Below are 18,635 nucleotides of genomic sequence, written 5' to 3' on the forward strand. Positions count from 1 at the left end.
ATAATAAATTCATGTTGTTTTAAGCCACTCTGTTGGCAGTAGTATTGTTACTCTGTGACAGATAACTAGAATAATTACCTTTTAAAGTGCTATAATTTTAATTCATGTTTAAGTAATCGATCCGTTTCAAATTAATTTTTGAATTAATGATGGAGGTAAGGGTTGAGATTGTCTCCCCAACCCCACCCCCATTTTTGGTGTATGGTATCCAGTTGCTCAAGGACCAATTGTTGTATTGTCCTTTGTCCACTGAATAGTTTTGGAATCTTTGTCAAAATTTAAAAATAGCTGATCATAAACATGTATGGCTCTTTCTGGGCTTTCTGTTCAGTTGGCCTATGTCTAACTTTATGTGCATTGTTTTAACTGCTATAGTATTTTATAATAATTTTTGAAGTCATGTAGTATAAGTCCTCCAAATTTGTCTCTTTTTTCAAAGATTTTTCGCTATTCAAGGTGATTTGCATTTCCATATACATTTTAGAATGCAGATTTAGCACAATGTAAGAGCATCTCCCTCTCTGGCTCCATACCCCACAACTGGGAGCCATAGTCTCCAGCCTTTGGGTTCCTCTGCCCTGACTCACCTGTTCCTTGTATCTCACAATTTCAGGTGACACATATCCCACTGCGTAGGAGATTTCCTTGAATCTCTGCTTTTGGCTTGTGATGAGAAGGAGCCAGGCCCCATGCTGGGTAGCAGCAGCTCTCACAAGGAATTCTTTCCACAAGCCCTCCCAGAGGAGCTCCAGGGGAGGGCCTGTATCTTCCACCTGGGTTGTATTCTTGGTTACCTGTGTTGAAAATCATCTTGGTCTCTCTCACAACTTACTTTGCGTCTGATATTTATCATATCTTGGTGTCTCACTCAAAACTCCCAATTTAATATTTAATTACACACTTAGATCTAAATGTTACACCTTTAAATAATTTCATCTAGAATTTTTAGTTGCTTTGCAGAGGGAGGGATGTCCAGGGAATATAGTCTGCAATGCTACCAGAAACAAATTGGAAATTATTTTCTAACCCATTGCTGCTCTTTTCTTCCTGTTACCACTGTAGACATAGATTAATTCTATAGAATATATATATATTGCCTCTGCAGTGTGATCTCAAGCAGAACACAGATCTATCTTATTTGGAAAGATAGTAGAAATAGAACAATACTATGCAGACAAGTGCTCAGACCCTAATGAAACCTGGAATTTTCCAAGTCCTTCCAATAGTTAAATGTAGCTCTTGTGAGCACTAAGCCCACCTTCCAGCTGGGAAGTGTTAGGCAGCAGCATTTAAGTGGGAGATGAACAATCTTAACCACATGCTGGTTCTGAGGCAGTTTCCCACAGAACCGCTATATAAATCCAGGTGAGTGCTTGTAAAACACACAATTACTCACCCACAGAGGGGACTAGAAGCATGTCAGCAGGCAGTAAGCACAGTTTCTCAGGGTTAATAATACAGCTATGAAGGAAATACAGGCTTTGCCTTGCTTTTATTTATTTATTTTTTATTTTAAAGGAAAGGGCAATACCGATGCTCAAATGTCTTTACAATTCAGAATGCATTTTTATTAAAATGAATTAGTACATGATTGCAGAGCGTATATATTGGTACCTTGATTTCAATCAATTTTTTTTATAACTTTGCAGTACAAACCCAAGGGATATTTTTTTGAACTGGTAATTACTTGAGTTAGAATTCTGCTGATGAGGATGATAATTCATATCGTAGGGCTGAGAATGTAGCTCAGTGGTAGAGTGAGTGCTTAGAGTGTGCGAGGCCTTGGGTATAATCCCCAGCACCATTAAAAAAGGTAGCAATAGAAATGTGGTATATGGTGAAGGTGGCATTTGAATCAGTTGAGAAAAAATGGATTAGCCAGTATTGGTATTGGGATAATTGTCACTTACTTAAAGAATGTACTTTTTTTTAAAACTTTTTTTTTGGTACCAGGGATTGAACCCAGGGAAACTTAACCACTTAGCAACATACCAACCCCTTTTGAGCCCTTTTAAATTGCTCAGGGCCTCACTAAGTTGCTGAGACTGGCTTTGAACTTGTGATCCTCCTGCCTCAGTCTCCCAGTCACTGGGATTACAGTCATGTGCCACCAGGCTCTGCTGAAAGAATGTACACCTTACTCTTTATATCAATAAATTTCAGATGAAGTTATATATGTAAAACAAAACTACAAACAAACCACTCTTAAAACACCATAAACATGTATGTGTGTGTACCAGTGTATGTACTTGCATGTGCTTATATAAACATATACATACTCATGATAAAATTTTTGTAGCATCCAAAGGCATAAAGTAAAAATGAGTATCCAGTGAGAAACCAATTTATCAATTTCTTGTGCATCCTTCCAGAGACAGTCTGAATAAACTTAAGCATATACATGTATACTTTTTATTCAAAGGATCTTCTATTCACTTTTTTACAAAATATCTTGAATATCTTTCCAATTAGTACATATCATTCTATCTACACATTATTAATGATTGCCTATTATTCCATTGTACAGATGTAGCAAAATTTATTTAACTACTTTCCTAAATTATTATTCTTGTATGGCAATATTTTCTAGGCCTTCTCCTATTTCCCATTTAAATCTACCTTGTTCCCCACTGTTACATAGTAATTCTGCTGTAAAAATATACCACAATATTAATCCATTGACAGTTTCGAATTTTCCTATATGACTAACAATAGAAATTCTTGTCTGTATTCTTTTTTTTTTTTTTTTTTTTTTTTTTTTTGGTACTAGGGATTGAACCCAGGGGTGCTTAACCTACTGAGCCACATCCCCAGCCCTTTTAAAATATTTGATTAGAGACAAGGTCTCGCTGAGTTGCTTAGGGTGTTGCTAAATTGCTGAGACTGGCTTTGATCCTCCTGCCTCAGCCTCCCCAGCTGCTGGGATCACAGGTGTGTGCCACTGTACCCGACTGTGTGTGTCTTCTTGTCATTGTTTCTCCAAGATAGCAATTCTCATATGTCCAAAGGATACCCTTGGCTATTGTATTCAAAATAGACTTGGGGTCTGGAGGCAAGAACCGAAACAGAGAGACTGGTTGGGATGCCACTGCAGTAGTCCAAATAAATGGCTTGTACTTGGAAGCGTTGGCAAGTGTGTAGTGACAAGTGATTAGAATGGGGTACACTTGGAGAGAAAAGTGACATGGTTTATTAATGCTTAGATGTAGAGGGTGAGTGGAAGAAAAGCATCAAAGAGGATTCCAAAGTTGGGGCCTAAACAACCAGGAGAATGAAGATACTAACTACCAGGACACAGGACACAGTGGGACCAACAGCTTTGGGAAGGTCAATGTCACCAAATCTCTTCTGGACATTTTGAGGTTGAGTGTCCATCAGACTTTCCAGGAAGGTGTCAAGAAATTGGAATTCTGGGCAAAGCTCTGGCTGGAGATACCAATTTGGGAGTCATTGGTGTAAGGATGGTATTTAAAACTGTGAGGCCCACGAGAAAGTGAAGAGAGAAGGCTGAGGACTTGGTGCATGAACACATTTACAGACCAGAAAGAGGGCAAAGAGGGCTTGGGGGTAGCTCAGGGATAGAGCGCTTGCCTAGCACGTGCAGGGCCCTGGGTTTGATCCCAGGTGTTGAAAAAAGTAAAACAAAACAAGCAGCAACAATCTAGAAAGAGGGGAAAGATCCAGCAGGGGATACTGAGAAGGAGCAGTCAGGGAGACCAGAGAAACCAGGGGCGTGAGCGTGGAGTTCTGGTGTCCAGGAAAAGGAAGCGTTCTAGTTTGTCAAGCTTCTGATATAAGATAATGACTCACAGTTGTCCATGGGGTTTGGCGAAATGGAGCTCAGGGAGGTGGGCAAACGCCTGACTGCAGTCTGCTAAAGAGAGAATGTGAGAAGAACTGAGATGATGATTGTAATGACAGCTCTTCCCAGGGATTCTGTTTTAAAGGGAACAGGAGAAAAAAGGGAGGAGGGCTTGAAGTCATGTGGGCTCAAGGGAGGATCAAGATATCCCAGTGTTCTTGTAGGCTGCGCTCAGATCCCAGGTGCAGAGGGGAAGAATGCAGGAGGAGAGGAGTCAAGGGCACCATGGACACTAACGTTCTTCACAGGTAGGAAGCGATGGGACCCAGTGCACACTTGCAGGGCTTAGGAGCACGAAGAGCTTGCCCTTTGCAGCAGTGGGAAAACAGAACAAGCAGGTGAGCGGACAGAGCGGTGCTGGGAGTGTGTGGGTGGGTGTTCTCTGCGAGTTGCAGAGTCCTTGGTGCAATAAGAAGTGAGGGTCACCTGAGACTGAGGGGCTGGTTGGTGGGAGGCCGTGTGCAAGGGTAAATGAGAAGTTCAGCTGATGATGGATGATCAAAGGTTTGCCAGGAAAGAGGACTGAGGGCAGGTTGGTAAGCCGTCTGAGTGAACCACAGTCGAGTCAAGCCAGCTGGTAGGGGATCCTTTACTGAGCAAGTGACTGAGCACCCCAGGCTGGGAGCACGAGATGTTATTATGCACAAGACGGGTGGGCTCACTCCTCATGGATCATGTGACCTAAGGAGGTATATTTTTCTCTAAGAATAAATATCATTTTTGTCATTGAAGTAATGGGGGAAACAAGGATATTCTCGGGATATGGTGAAAGTGGGTAGATGGAAGGAAGTTTGGGAAACTGAAGAATTATTTGCTGGGGACGGAGGGCATAATTTTATAACTTGGAACAGGCACAACATTCCTCCTTAGGTTGGACTATCCTTTTCACTGAAGTCATGCAGAGTTTGCTGCACGCCGTGTGGTCTTTGACAAATTGCTTAATGTGCAGAGTGTGTCCTGGATGAGATGTTCTCTGAGGCTCTACCCCATGGGGCCATGATTCTGCCAAGGGACCTAGTTTTTCATGATGAGTAATAACTGGAAAGGTTGGTTTTTCAAATGGCTGTAAAGAAAATTCATCCCATATATTAACTGTTTTTGTAAACCTCTCAAAGCATCCTGCCCCTTTCCTCTTTACTGGTTCCAAGTACATCCAAGAAGGTCACCATTAAACAAACAGCACTTATAAAAGACAGACTGAAACTCAGTGTGCGGGGCCACCTCTGCTCTTTAGCTGCAGTAATAAACCACAAGTCCCAGCAGGATTCTGTTCCAAATCATATCTGCGATTATTGTTTTGACTATTTTCTTTCATTATTCCAAGCCGAACCATACTGAGCCGCCCACATGCTTGCAAATCGACTCTGTGTTTCCATAGAGTTGTACAGAGTTTTCTAAGAAAAAACAAGTCGTACAGAATTTTCTAAGAGCTGTTGTTGTTTTTCTGTGACACATTTAAAAAAAATTTTTTTATTATTTTTATTTTGATTTATTGTACACGAATGGGGTACAACTTTCGTTTCTCTGGTTGCACACAAAGTAGAGTCACACCATTTGTGTAATCATACATGTACATAGGGTGATGATGTTTGTCTCATTCTATTATCTTTCCTTCCCCACCCCTCATTTCCCTCAACACAATCCATCCTTCCTCCATTCTTCCCTTACCTCCTCCCCCTGCCCTGTTATGTATCATCATCCACTTATCAGAGAAATCATTTGGATGTTGGTTTTTTGGGCTTGGCCTATTTCACGTAGCATGATATTCTCCAACTCCATCCATTTACCTGCAAATGCCATAATTTTATTCTTCTTTATGACTGAATAATATTCCATTGTGTATATACACCACAGTTTCTTTATCCATTCATCTGTTGAAGGGCATCTAGGTTGGTTCCACAATCTAGCTATTGTGAATTGAGCTGTTATAAACATTGATGTGGCTGCGTCACTGTAGTATGCTGATTTTAAGTCCTTTGGGTATAGGCCAAGGAGTGGGATAGCTGGGTCGAATGTGGTTCCATTCCAAGTTTTCTAAGGAATCTCCACACTGCTTTCCAAAGTGCTGCAAACTGAGATAAATGCAAAGTTGCTTTTCTTCATGACCGTAGGTCCATCTATAGTTAAAGCTTATTATGAGATTACCATATATCTTTGTATGAATTAGAATCCTATGTTGCAAATAACTCAAAGGAGCTTAAAGAATAAAGAAAAATATTGGCTTATGTAACAGAAAAATTGAATGATAGTTGGCTTCAGGTAAGATCTGATCCAGCAAACAATGTCATATAGTATAAAAATATCATAAAGGGTATCAGAATATTCATTAACAAAAATACTGGGTTAGTCTTTGAGATTTTGTAAGGCTTTTAGGGTTCTGTGTGGGCCTCTATTTTCAAGTTGTGTTCTTTGTTAAACATTATTTATTTATGCAATTTTAAAAGTGGCAAATTAAAAACCTTGTATATTTATGGTACATGTTTTGAAATATGTGTTTACCACTGAATGGCTAAATAGAATGAATTAACATATGACTTGTTTTATATATGTGCACATGTGTCAGCTTTTTAAAAGTTGTAATATATTGTGATTTCTTATTTATAACTTTGCATTTATAATTTTTTATCTCCTAAGTGTTTGTCCCTGATGAAGAGAAGGTGCAGTTACTACCAGAGGAAAAGATTTTGTGAAAATGAGGGTAGAAGGACCTCTTATGGCAAAACGAGACATGACCGGTGGAGTCGTAAACCTGTTCTGAACTTTGCTTTGAATTCTGCTTGTATGACTTCGATAAATGTTTTTATTGGCAATTAAGCTCTTTAAAGGCAGAGGCTGTGTATTAAACTTCACAGGATGTGTCCTGAGTGATAAGCAAAGCAGCTTGTATAGGAAAACATACTGATTTACTAAGATTCTTTTCTAGGATTGTGATTCCAAAATGATTATGTTTTCTTTTTACTTCAACACACATGGATGTTTCACAGAGGAGTCCAAATTCTGTGAAGGAGTTACGTTATAGACTTGAAAGTCCCTCTATAAATATACTATTGCAAAGAGAGAAAACCACATTTATAGGACAGAACAGTGACCTAAAACCTTGGCTACTGACCTGCTTCTTTCAAATAATTATCTACGTGTCTCTTCTGTTTATCAAAATAGAACATTAAGTACAGTGAGAAATCTTGCCCCTTGTAAGATTGTCATTCATTTAGGAATTAATGAACGTGACCCACTGTTTTCTAGTGTCCCTGGGAGCATGCTTGTTTTAAAGGCTAATCTAGAAAATGCATTTTTTGGAAGGAGTTATTGTGAAGCTACTTAGGAGGGAAGTATTTTAGTTAGGCTGTTCACCTGGGCCTGTTCAAGAATGTTTGGGTTTTCACCGAAGGTTTGTTTGGGAGATGTCTTAGTGGAATAACCCCTCCAGTGTCAACTCGTTAATTCTATAAAGGTGCTTGTTTAGTCTTGAAACGCTGTGATTTCATCTACCTATTTAACTATCCACCTGCCTATTCATCCATTCATCCATTCATTTAAGTACTTCATAATCATGCTCAAGAAACTGGAAAATAAATATAAATGAAATAAAATTCCGCCACCCCAAATCCAACAAGCCCAAGAAAATCACTTCCAACCTTTTTTCCTACACTTTACACCTGTAGAGACACACAGGACAGAGACAAAGGTGGGATCACACTGCTCTGACGCCTGCATTGCGATACATTGTGAACATCTATCCGTGTTGCTAGATATACAACCGTACCATCATTTTCATTATTTAAAATTTAAATCTTATTTTAATATATTATTTATCATAAAAGTAAGTATTTAAAAATTTTTTTGGGGGGCTGGGGAGATAGCTCAGCCCTGAGTTCAATCCCCAGAACCACAAAAAAAAAAAAAAAAAAATTTTTTTTAGTCATAATGGACGATTACTTTATTTATTTGTATGTGGTGCTGAGAATCGAACCCAGTGCCTCACACATGGTAGGCAAGTGCTCTACCACTGAGCTACGATCCCAGCCCTCAAAGTAAATATTTTCTACTACAAAACTTCGGACAGTTCAGGAATGTGTATTATTATTCTCCCATATCAAAATATCATTTTCAATAGCCCATTATATTTTATTATAGAGAAAATATAATAGTGTATTTAACCAGTCCCCTGTGAACATTTAGTCCTCAATTTGATTTTATTATTAACAATATTATAGTGAAAGATTTTGCATGCAAAGACATTTGCACATTTCTCTGGTTATTTCCTCATTTTCACAATATTTCCATATCCTTATGATTATAATGGTAACATCTATTTATTAAAGAAAAATTTGAAATACTAAAATATCTTTATCTGAGGCAGTGGGGCTGGTGGATGCTTGATTAACTGAAAAGGTTGGTAAAACAGACTTGTAAAAAAAGAGGAAGTTTATGTAGATGACTCCGATGCTCTTTGCTTAAACAATTCCATAGCATAAAAAAAGGTATCCATGTTATTTTATATGAAGCCAACATATAGTTTTTATTTATAACAAATTTATAACAAATAAAGAAAAATTTATAATAAATAAATTTATTTATAACAAATAAATAAAACTATATGCAACAATGACTGAACAAGTAATCATAGACTAACCTCATTTTTTAATATCAGTGCAGTAATCCAACATGAGATATTAGCAACTCGACTTCAGCAGTATTTTCAACATTAACGATTAGGAATTATTCCAGGAATACAAGTGTTATTCAAAATTAGGAAATCTATTACTATGGTAGGAAAAAATTAATATTGTTTTTCCTCTAGGTACTAGATGGCACATGATTAAAAATCCGATAGCTGTTCTGGTGAAAAGTGTCATCTAGCAATAGGTGGATACTTTTGTAATATGAGTAAACATATTTACCTTAATCTAGTAACCAGCATTGAGCACAATGGAGAAACAATATATGTTTCCATTAGAATCAGAAATAAGGCAAAGATGTCTTGTACCATTAAAATTAGCATAATTCTTCAGGCACTGGCTAATTTAATTAGATAAAAGAAATGAGATACATAAAAAAGCAGAGGTAAGTTGATCACCCTATTTGCAGATGATATATCTGGAAAATTTAAAAGCATCATCTGAGAAATTATATCAAACAATATGGAAAGTAATTTGACTTGGTTAAAAAAATAAATGTATGGAAATAGCCTTTTAAATAGAAAACAATAATGAATTAGAAAAATGTAATGGGAGACCCTACTTACACTGCAACTGAAAAAAGGAGATTAACTTTTTAAGAAATATGAAAGTTCAAAATAAAACGTTCAAAACTCTACTGAGGGAGATAAAAAGTTAGTGTGAACAAATGGAAAATTAAGTCCTGCCTTTGAGCAGAGACTCAACGTCATACTCATTTCAATTTTCCTGACTTTAGAGCAATCTCAGAAAAATCATTGGAAAGCACTTTTTTTAAAAAAATATTTTTTTAGTTGTTGATGGACCTTTATTTTATTTATTTATTTACATGAAGTGCTGAGGATCCAAACTACTGCCTCATACATGCTAGGCAAGCACTCTACCACTGAGCCACAGCCACAGTCCCAGAAAGAATATTTTTTTGACACTAATTAAAATGCCGCTTCTTTCGCCAGGCATCCTCGTGAGAGTGACATCGTCTTTAAACCCTGCGTGGCAATCCCTGACGCACCGCCGTGATGCCCAGGGAAGACAGGGCGACCTGGAAGTCCAACTACTTCCTTAAGATCATCCAACTTTTGGATGACTATCCAAAATGCTTCATTGTGGGAGCAGACAATGTGGGCTCCAAGCAGATGCAGCAAATCCGTTTGTCCCTCCGAGGGAAGGCTGTGGTGCTGATGGGCAAGAACACCATGATGCGCAAGGCCATTTGAGGGCACCTGGAAAACAACCCGGCTCTGGAGAAACTATTGCCTCATATCAGGGGGAATGTGGGCTTTGTGTTCACCAAGGAGGACCTCACTGAGATCAGGGACATGCTGCTGGCCAATAAGGTCCCAGCTGCTGCCCGTGCTGGTGCCATTGCACCATGCGAAGTCACTGTACCAGCCCAGAATACTGGTCTGGGGCCCGAGAAGACTTCCTTCTTCCAGGCTTTAGGCATTACCACTAAAATCTCCAGGGGCACCATTGAAATCCTGAGTGATGTGCAGCTGATAAAGACTGGAGACAAGGTGGGAGCCAGTGAAGCCACCTTGCTGAACATGCTGAACATCTCCCCCTTCTCCTTTGGGCTGATCATTCAGCAGGTGTTTGACAATGGCAGTATCTACAACCCTGAAGTGCTTGACATCACAGAGGAGACTCTGCATTCTCGCTTCCTGGAGGGTGTCCGCAATGTTGCTAGTGTTTGTCTGCAGATTGGTTATCCAACTGTTGCATCAGTGCCCCATTCTATCATCAATGGGTACAAGAGGGTTCTGGCTTTGTCTGTGGAGACTGAGTACACCTTCCCACTTGCTGAGAAGGTCAAGGCCTTCTTGGCTGATCCATCTGCATTTGTGGCTGCTGCCCCAGTGGCTGCTGCTACTACTGTTGCTCCTGCTGCTGCGGCCCCAGCCAAGGTTGAAGCCAAGGAAGAGTCGGAAGAATCGGATGAGGATATGGGATTTGGTCTCTTCGACTGATCACCAAAAAGCAACAACTCGTCAGTTTGTATGCAAAACAAAGAAAGACTTACTTCTTAAAATAAATAAATAAATAAATAAAATAAAATGCCTCTCAAGTTCATAAAAAAATAAATGGGCAAGAACAGCCAGGAAAATTATGGAAATGGCTGTGGGATATTAGAACACATTATGAAGTCATAATGATTCATACCATGCAGTGCTGGCATATAATAGGCAGATCAATGCAACAGAATATAAAATCCTGAAACATAATTATGTGTCATAGTACGTGGTGGTTCCTGTTGTTCTGGTATACAAAAAAGATGCATTTCAAGTCAGAAGTGGGAAAATGGATTCTTTGGTTAACAGGATTGGGACAATTTGGATGACTCTTTGGAAATAAATTAAGTTGTATTCATATTTCATACTTAATAAAAAAAAAATTTTCAACAAAGACTTACTTTTAAGAAGTAAAGAGAAGAAGAAAGCATGAAGATATTTTCATCTTAGAATGGAGAATGAATTTCTAAATATGATAGGAAACCTAGAAGGCTTAAAAGAATTGAAGACATTCACCATGACAAAAATCATCATAAGGGAAATTAAAATTCAAGCAAGAAACTGAGGCAATGCATACAATTCTTATTCAGAAAGATTTTGTTTTTCTCTTATGTAAAGGGCTCCTAGAAATCATTAAGAAAAATATCAAACAACAGAAAAATGAGAAAAAATGTGAAGTGTAGAAGGAAAACACAAAAGGCTCTCAAACATGTGAAAAGGTGCTCAATTTCATGCACAGAAAATGAAAAAAAAAAACTATAAAGAAGAAACATTTTCACATGTCTGTTCAGTAAATCTCAGAAGTTCACTAACATACTGTATAGATGAAATTAAGGGGAAATTAAACATGATCATACATATGGATTGGAATGTAAACTGGCATAGTAATGAAGAAGGATAATTTGGCAATATCTATCAACATTACAGGTATTAATATACTATTATTCAGAAATTCATTTCTAGGAATTTAGCCAACAAATAGCTCTCATATGTGCAAGTGGCATGTATTTTTATAGAAAGATATTCATCACAGCATTACTTGTAATCATGAAAGTTTGGAAACAACCAAATGTTTAGCAATACAAGTTTGGATAATGAATTGTGATATATTTATAAATGGAAAATACCATTAGAGAAATGCAAATAAAAACAGAGAGGGAGAAAATCTTTTCCACACACACTTCAGATAGAGCACGAATCTACAAAATCTATAAAGAACTTAAAAATCTTTACACCAGAAATACAAAGAACCCAATCAATAAATTGGCTAAGGAACTGGACAGACACTTCACAGACAATATATAGGTGATCAACAAATGTATGAAAAAGTGCTCATCATCTCTAGTAATTAGAGAAATGCAAATCAAAACCACCCTAAGATTTCATCTCACTCCAATTAGAATGGTTATTATCAAGAATACATGCAACCATAGGTGTTGGTGAGGATGTGGGGGGAAAGGTACACTCACACATGCCTGGTAGGGTTGTAAATTGGTGCAGCCACTCTAGAAAGCTGTATAGAGATTCCTCAGAAAGCTTGGAATGGAACCACCATTTGACCCAGCTATTCCACTCCTTGGCCTATACCCAAAGGACTTAAAGTCAGCATACTACAGAGATACAGCCACATCAATATTTATAGCAGCTCAATTCACAATAGCTAGATTGTGGAACCAACCTAGATGCCCTTCAATAGATGAATGGATAAAGAAACTGTGGTGTATATACACAATGGAATATTATTCAGTCATAAAGAAGAATAAAATTATGGCATTTGCAGGTACATGGATGGAGTTGGAGAATATCATGCTAAGCGAGATAAGTCAATCCCAAAAAACCAAAGGCTGAATGTTTTCTTTGATAAGTAGATGCTGATACATTATGGGACTCGGGGAATGGGGAGGGGGTAAGGGAAGAATGGAGGAACTTCAGATTGTATAGAGGGAAATGAGGGGAGGGAAGGGGGCAGAGGGAAGGAAAGATGGTGTAATGAGACAAGCATCATTACCCTATGTACATGTATGATTACACAAATGGTGTGACTCCACATGGTATACAACCTAAGAAATAAAAAGTTGTACTCCATTTGTGTATAATGAATCAAAATGCATTTTGCTGTCACGTATAACTAAATAGAACAATTAAAAAATGCAATTATTTAAACAAAAGAGCAATGTTGTAACCCTCATGGAATCATCTAACCTAATTCCCACCAAAGGCCCCCATCTCCAAATATCATCACATTGTGGATTAGCACTTTAACTTGTGAATATGTGGGGGCCATAGCACTGGGTAATTAATAATGGCAGTTGCTGCTGGGCCCAAAGGAGTGAAACAGGATGTAGCAGGTGGAATAGGAAAGCATTTTTCTCTGCTCTTTGCACTTGTGGAGAGCAGGCTGTGTACGCTGGGTTACTCCGTGTTGCGTAGGACAGCTGTTTTAGGCTGTGCCTAGCCCTAGGTTACTCTATCTTATAAAGTAGCAGTTTGCCATCAGTTACTGCATTTTGATGACAAGTACCAAGACAGAATGACTCTGTAACTTGTTTGTACTAGTAAACAACCACCATCTGCCCAGCACAACCAAAAGGTATAAACCGATAAACAATTTGTGTTAATAAAAATTAGCATTTGTGAACTTATAAAATGCAATCAGGAGAACATGCACAATTGGGCATGTCAAATCACATCAGAAACACTAACTACGTGAACTTATCAAACACACCTAAAGGGAGGGTGCCTCAAATTGTGCCACAGCAGCAGGCTGACCTGTCACTTGGTTGCTTGTCATGAGCCTATCCCAGGACAATCACTATGGCAGTGAGCGTCTACTTCTCTGTCCCTGGACTTCCGCTCAGTGAGGTTTCTCCTGCTCTTGGCATGGCTCACTGCAAGCTGACACTTTGAAACTGCTGGTGGGTGGTCTGAGCCCTTGCCTTGACAGCTCTGCTCTTTGACAGCTCTGGGACTGGACTTGGATCAGTTGTTACACTCTTATTTGACCACCTGCAGTGACTTTGCTGGTGATATGGACTCTTTATAACCAGTGGCTGCTCTAACTCTTTGTCAGTCTTTCTGTGTTTTGCGCACGCGCGCGCACACACACACACACACACACACTTCATTGTGTGTGAAGTTTGCTAAAATAACTCACAGACTCAGGAAGACTCTTTACTTGAGACTAATAGATATTAGTAGTTGAGATTAGGATGGGCTGGGCACTGTGGCACACACCTGTAATCCCAGAGGAGAAAGGAAGATCACAAGTTCGAGATCAACCTCAGCACAACTAAGTGAGGCCCTAAGAAATTTAGCAAGACCCTGTCTCAAAATAAAAAATAAAAATGGCAGGGGATGTAGCTCAGTGGTAAAGTACCTCTGGGTTCAATCCCCAGTACCCTCCCACCCCTGAAAAAAGATTGGAATGGCATAAAAGTGTTGCTAAAATCCTGGTCCTTGTACCCCATGCCAATCCAATAACAAGGACATGGTTTTGAGAGAAAGGAAAAAGGTTTATTGCTTTGCTAGCAAAGGAGAAACACGGGACTCCTGTGCCAAAGGCTGTGACTCTGTCCATCAGCAGGAACAGGGGCTTTTAAAGAGGTGACGTGAAGGCTACATTCCACATGTTCTCTGTCTGAGTTGTAATCCACTTGTTAATCTGGGGGAGTCAATTCTGAGATCTTCTGGTACCACCCCCAAATGACTTCATTCCTATGGTGGGTGTGTACTCAAGGATAGACAAATCTGCTTAAGATAGGGAAGAAAGGTAATCCTGTTTCTGCTGAGATTAGGGAGGGGGAGAGATTAGGGAGGAGGTGGGAGAGAGGAAGAGAAAGAAACATGTCCATTTTAAAAATAAGTTGCAGTGACAGAGCAGCAAGGGCTGTATTCACAGCATAAAGTGGACAGTACCTCTGCCTGTAATTCTCCATTCTCCAACACCAAATGAGTGTCTCACAATTCAAATTTGATACTATCTATCAGAAATGAGCATCCGATCCCACAAGTTTAGGGGTTCAGTCCTAGAAGTCCATTCCCACATGGGTCCTGGACTACCCATGCTTCCGACTAGCTAACTACAAACTAGTGGTTTGCAGAAACCCTTTCTCAGGTTCAATAATTTGCTCAGATGGCTCATAAAACTCAGGAAAACACTTTAGTTACACTGCTTTATTTTAAAAGATACAGATGAAGAGCCAGATGAAGGTACACAGAGCAAGTTCTGGAAGGGACCGAGATCAGTAGTAGCTTCTGTCCCTGTGGAGTTAGGGGTGTGCCACCACCCAGCAAGTGGATGTTTTCACCAACCTGGAGGCTTTGGAAACCCTGCCATTGAGGGGTTTCTGGAGGTTTACTACAAAGCATAATTGATTAAATCATTGGCCACTGGAGACAGGATGAAATTTCCACTCCTATAATTAAGACTTGGTTCTTCTGGAGACCAGCCCCATCTGGAAGCAATTGAGAAGCCCTCTATGAGTTGCCTTTCTAGCATAAACTCAGGTGTGGGTGAAAGGGACTTATGAATAACAGAAGATGCTCCCATTATTACCCTTGTGACTCAGGAAATTCCAAGGGTTTGGGAGCTCTGCACCAGGAAACAGGGACAAAGACCAAATATATAGTTCCTATTACATCACAGTAATTTTTAAATTTTGAGCTACCTATTGAGAAAGGATTTAAAATGTCAGAAAAACGAAGTTATAAAATTCTTTAGTCTGAGGAAAACATGGGTCACGCGAGGAGACCACCCTCGCCAGGACATTCTGACCTAGCATGGTTTCTGCAGCCTCCCTGAACCATAAAGATAAAAATCCCAGTAAACACTTTTTCCCTTCTTGCTGAAATTCTTACATGGCCTGTGTAACATAAGTGACTCAACACCAACATCCTGTGCTGTCCTTGTCAACCAATGCAATTGTCCAACCAGTTTGATATAAACTCCTGTTGTTCTTTTTTAAAATCTGTAAAAACTCAGACCCTCTTGGATGCCATTTTGCGAGTGCTTATTCTGGGCTGCGGCAATTCATGTTTTCTCCGTGGGTGGCCTTCTTCATTTTCCCTAATAAACACTTTGTTCTCATACTCAGTGTGCTTCAACTTGCCTTTTAGGTCGACAGCACACACACACACACACACACACACACACACACACACACACACACACACACACACATTAAAATACAGCCGGTGGGGCAGTGCTTAGAAAGAGTTACCTGAGTTGACGCAATTTGCTGGGTCTCAGATTTCCTTTCTTCTGTTTGAAGATTCTTTCCAATGTGCTATAATTACCCTCTTACCTCTTTGAAGATGTTGACTGCTTTCATGACCTCAGTGGGTTTGAGAATTCTAGGCTTTCTATATGAAGGCGAGTCCACCAGACTTTGGGCTGGAACTTACAGTGGATCAATGTTTCCTCAAACATCAGCACAGTTTTCTCTAATATGTAATGCAAGACCCAGGGTACAGAGAGTCAATCATTTCTATCAGATTAATTGGGAAAGACTTGGAGATGATCTCATCCAAAATTACTGTGTTACTAGTTAGCTTAAAGAAATCTGACAGATTTCACAGTTCTAAAGAAAACCCCAAATCCCATCAAGGCTACCACCTGGGCAAGTTGGAGTTGTTGCTGGGGCTCCCTAGTGTGGGGCAGGGAGGCTGCTTCCAGATAGCTTTGGTGCACTTCATTCTGCAACCCTCCTCTTCATTCCTGATCTTTTTTTTTTTTTAATTTATTTTTATTGTAAACAAATGGGATACATGTTGTTTCTGTTTGTACATGGAGTAACAGCATACCATTTGTGTAATCATACATTTACATAGGGTAATGATGTTTGATTCATTCTGTTATTTTTTCCTTCCCCCCACCCCTCTCACCCCTCTTTTCCCTCTATACAGTCCCTCCTTCCTCCATTCTTGCCCCCCTCCCACCCCCAATTATGTGTCATCATCTGCTTATCAGTGAGATCATTCGCCTTTTGGATTTTTGAGATTGGCTTATCTCACTTAGCATGATATTCTCCAATTTCATCCATTTGCCTGCAAATGCCATAATTTTATTATTCCTTATAGCTGAGTAATATTCCATTGTGTATATATATATATATATATATACACCACATATATATATATATGTGGTGTATATATATATATATATATATACCACAGTTTCTTTATCCATTCATCAATTGAAGGGCATCTAGTTTGGTTCCACAATCTGGCTATTGTGAATTGAGCGGCTATGAACATTGATGTGGCTGTATCTCTGTAGTATGCTGATTTTAAGTCCTTTGGGTATAGGCCGAGGAGTGGGATAGCTGGGTCAAATGGTGGGTCTATTCCAAGTTTTCTAAGGAATCTCCACACTGCTTTCCAGAATGGCTGCACTAATTTGCAGCCCCATCAGCAATGTATGAGTGTACCTTTTCCCCACATCCTCGCCAACACCTATTGTTGCTTGTGTTCTTGATAATCGCCATTCTAATTGGGGTGAGATGGAATCTTAGGGTAGTTTTGATTTGCATTTCTCTTATTACTAGAGATGATGAACACTTTTTCATATATCTGTTGATTGCTTGTAGATCTTCTTCTGTGAAGCGTCTGTTCATATCCTTAGCCCATTTGTTGATTGGGTTATTTGTATTCTTGGTGTAGAGTTTTTTGAGTTCTTTATATATCTGGAAATTAGTGCTCTATCTGAAGTATGAGTGGCAAAGATATTCTTCCACTCTGTAGGCTCTCTCTTGGCATTGCTGATAGTTTCCTTTGCTGAGAGAAAGCTTTTTAGTTTGAATCTATCCCAGTTGTTGATTCTTGCTTTTATTTCTTGTGCTGTGGGAGTCCTGTTAAGGAAGTCTGATCCTAAGCCGACATGTTGAAGATTTGGACCTACTTTTTCTTCTATAAGATGCAAGGTCTCTGGTCTGATTTCAAGGTCCTTGATCCATTTTGAGTTGATTTTTGTGCAGGGTGAGAGATAGGGGTTAATTTCATTCTGTTGCATATGGATTTCCAGTTTCCAGCACCATTTGTTGAAGAGGCTATCTTTTCTCCATTGTGTATTTTTGGCATCTTTGTCTAGTATGAGAAAATTGTATTTATTTGGGTTTGTGTCCGTGTCCTCTATTCTGTACCATTGATCTACCTGTCTATTTTGGCACCAATACCATGGCATTTTGTTACTATTGCTTTGTAGTATAGTTGAAGTTCTGGTATTGTGATACCCCTGCTTCATTCTTCTGCTAAGGACTGTTTTAGCTATTCTGGGTTTCTTATTCTTTCAGATGAATTTCATAATTGCTTGCTCTATTTCTGTAAGGTACATCATTGGGATTTTAATTGGAATTGGATTGAATCTGTATAGCAATTTTGGTAGTATGGTCATTTTGACAATATTAATTCCGCCTATCCAAGAACATGGGAGATCTTTCCATCTTCTAAGGTCTTCCTCAATTTCTTTCTTCAATGTTGTAGTTTTCATTGTAGAGATCTTTTACCTCTTTGGTTAGATTGATTCCCAAGTATTTTAATTTTTTTGAGGCTATTGCAAATGGAGTTGTTTTCCTCATTTCCCTTTCAGCTGTTTCGTAGCTTGCATATAAAAATGCTTTAGATTTATGCGTGTTGATTTTATATCCTGCTGTTTTGCTGAATTCATTGATGAGGTCTAGAAGTTTTCTGGAGGAGTTTTTTTTGATCCTCTAAATACGGAATCATGTAATCAGCAAACAGTGACAGTTTAAGTTCCTCTTTTCTTATTTGTATCCCTTTAATTTCTTTCAAGTCTGCCTAATTGCTCTGGCTAGAGTTCCCATTCCTGATCTTTTAGGAAGCTTGAGAAGCAGAATAAGGAAAATCTCTCTTTTGCCTGCTTTGTATTTTTTGACTGCTTTTGTCAGTTTCTGTAACATGAACTGCCTCTAAAGTGCCCTCTGTTCTCCTTCCAGCTCACTCAGACATGTAAACACACACACACACACACACCTTTCATCTCTCTACTGATATCCATCTTCAGTTCTACTCTACATTCTAACATAGCATCTTACAATACTCAAGGTTCCCAGCTAAAACTTTCGTCCA

The 18,635-nt window shown here is 39.1% G+C and overlaps 2 protein-coding genes across 2 annotated transcripts in view; both read left to right on the forward strand.

Annotated features, from left to right (window-relative positions):
- The first annotated feature begins 4,070 nt into the window (after positions 1 to 4,070).
- Positions 4,071 to 18,635, forward strand: part of SLC22A16 (solute carrier family 22 member 16) — a 64,617-nt gene continuing 50,052 nt past the window's right edge. The window contains exon 1 of the mRNA XM_079149126.1: positions 4,071 to 4,110. Within this exon, the coding sequence (XP_079005252.1) occupies positions 4,088 to 4,110 (23 nt within the window). The 5' untranslated portion in view covers positions 4,071 to 4,087. The remainder of the gene's footprint in view (positions 4,111 to 18,635) is intronic.
- LOC306665850 (large ribosomal subunit protein uL10-like) lies at positions 9,488 to 10,558 on the forward strand. The gene has a single exon (XM_079147450.1). It carries the CDS (start codon positions 9,858 to 9,860, stop codon positions 10,506 to 10,508), a length of 651 nt encoding a protein of 216 aa, XP_079003576.1. The 5' UTR covers positions 9,488 to 9,857; the 3' UTR covers positions 10,509 to 10,558.

This window comes from Sciurus vulgaris (genome assembly GCF_902686455.1).
Source record: "Sciurus vulgaris genome assembly, chromosome: 7".
In the NCBI taxonomy this organism is placed as follows: Eukaryota; Metazoa; Chordata; class Mammalia; order Rodentia; family Sciuridae; genus Sciurus; species Sciurus vulgaris.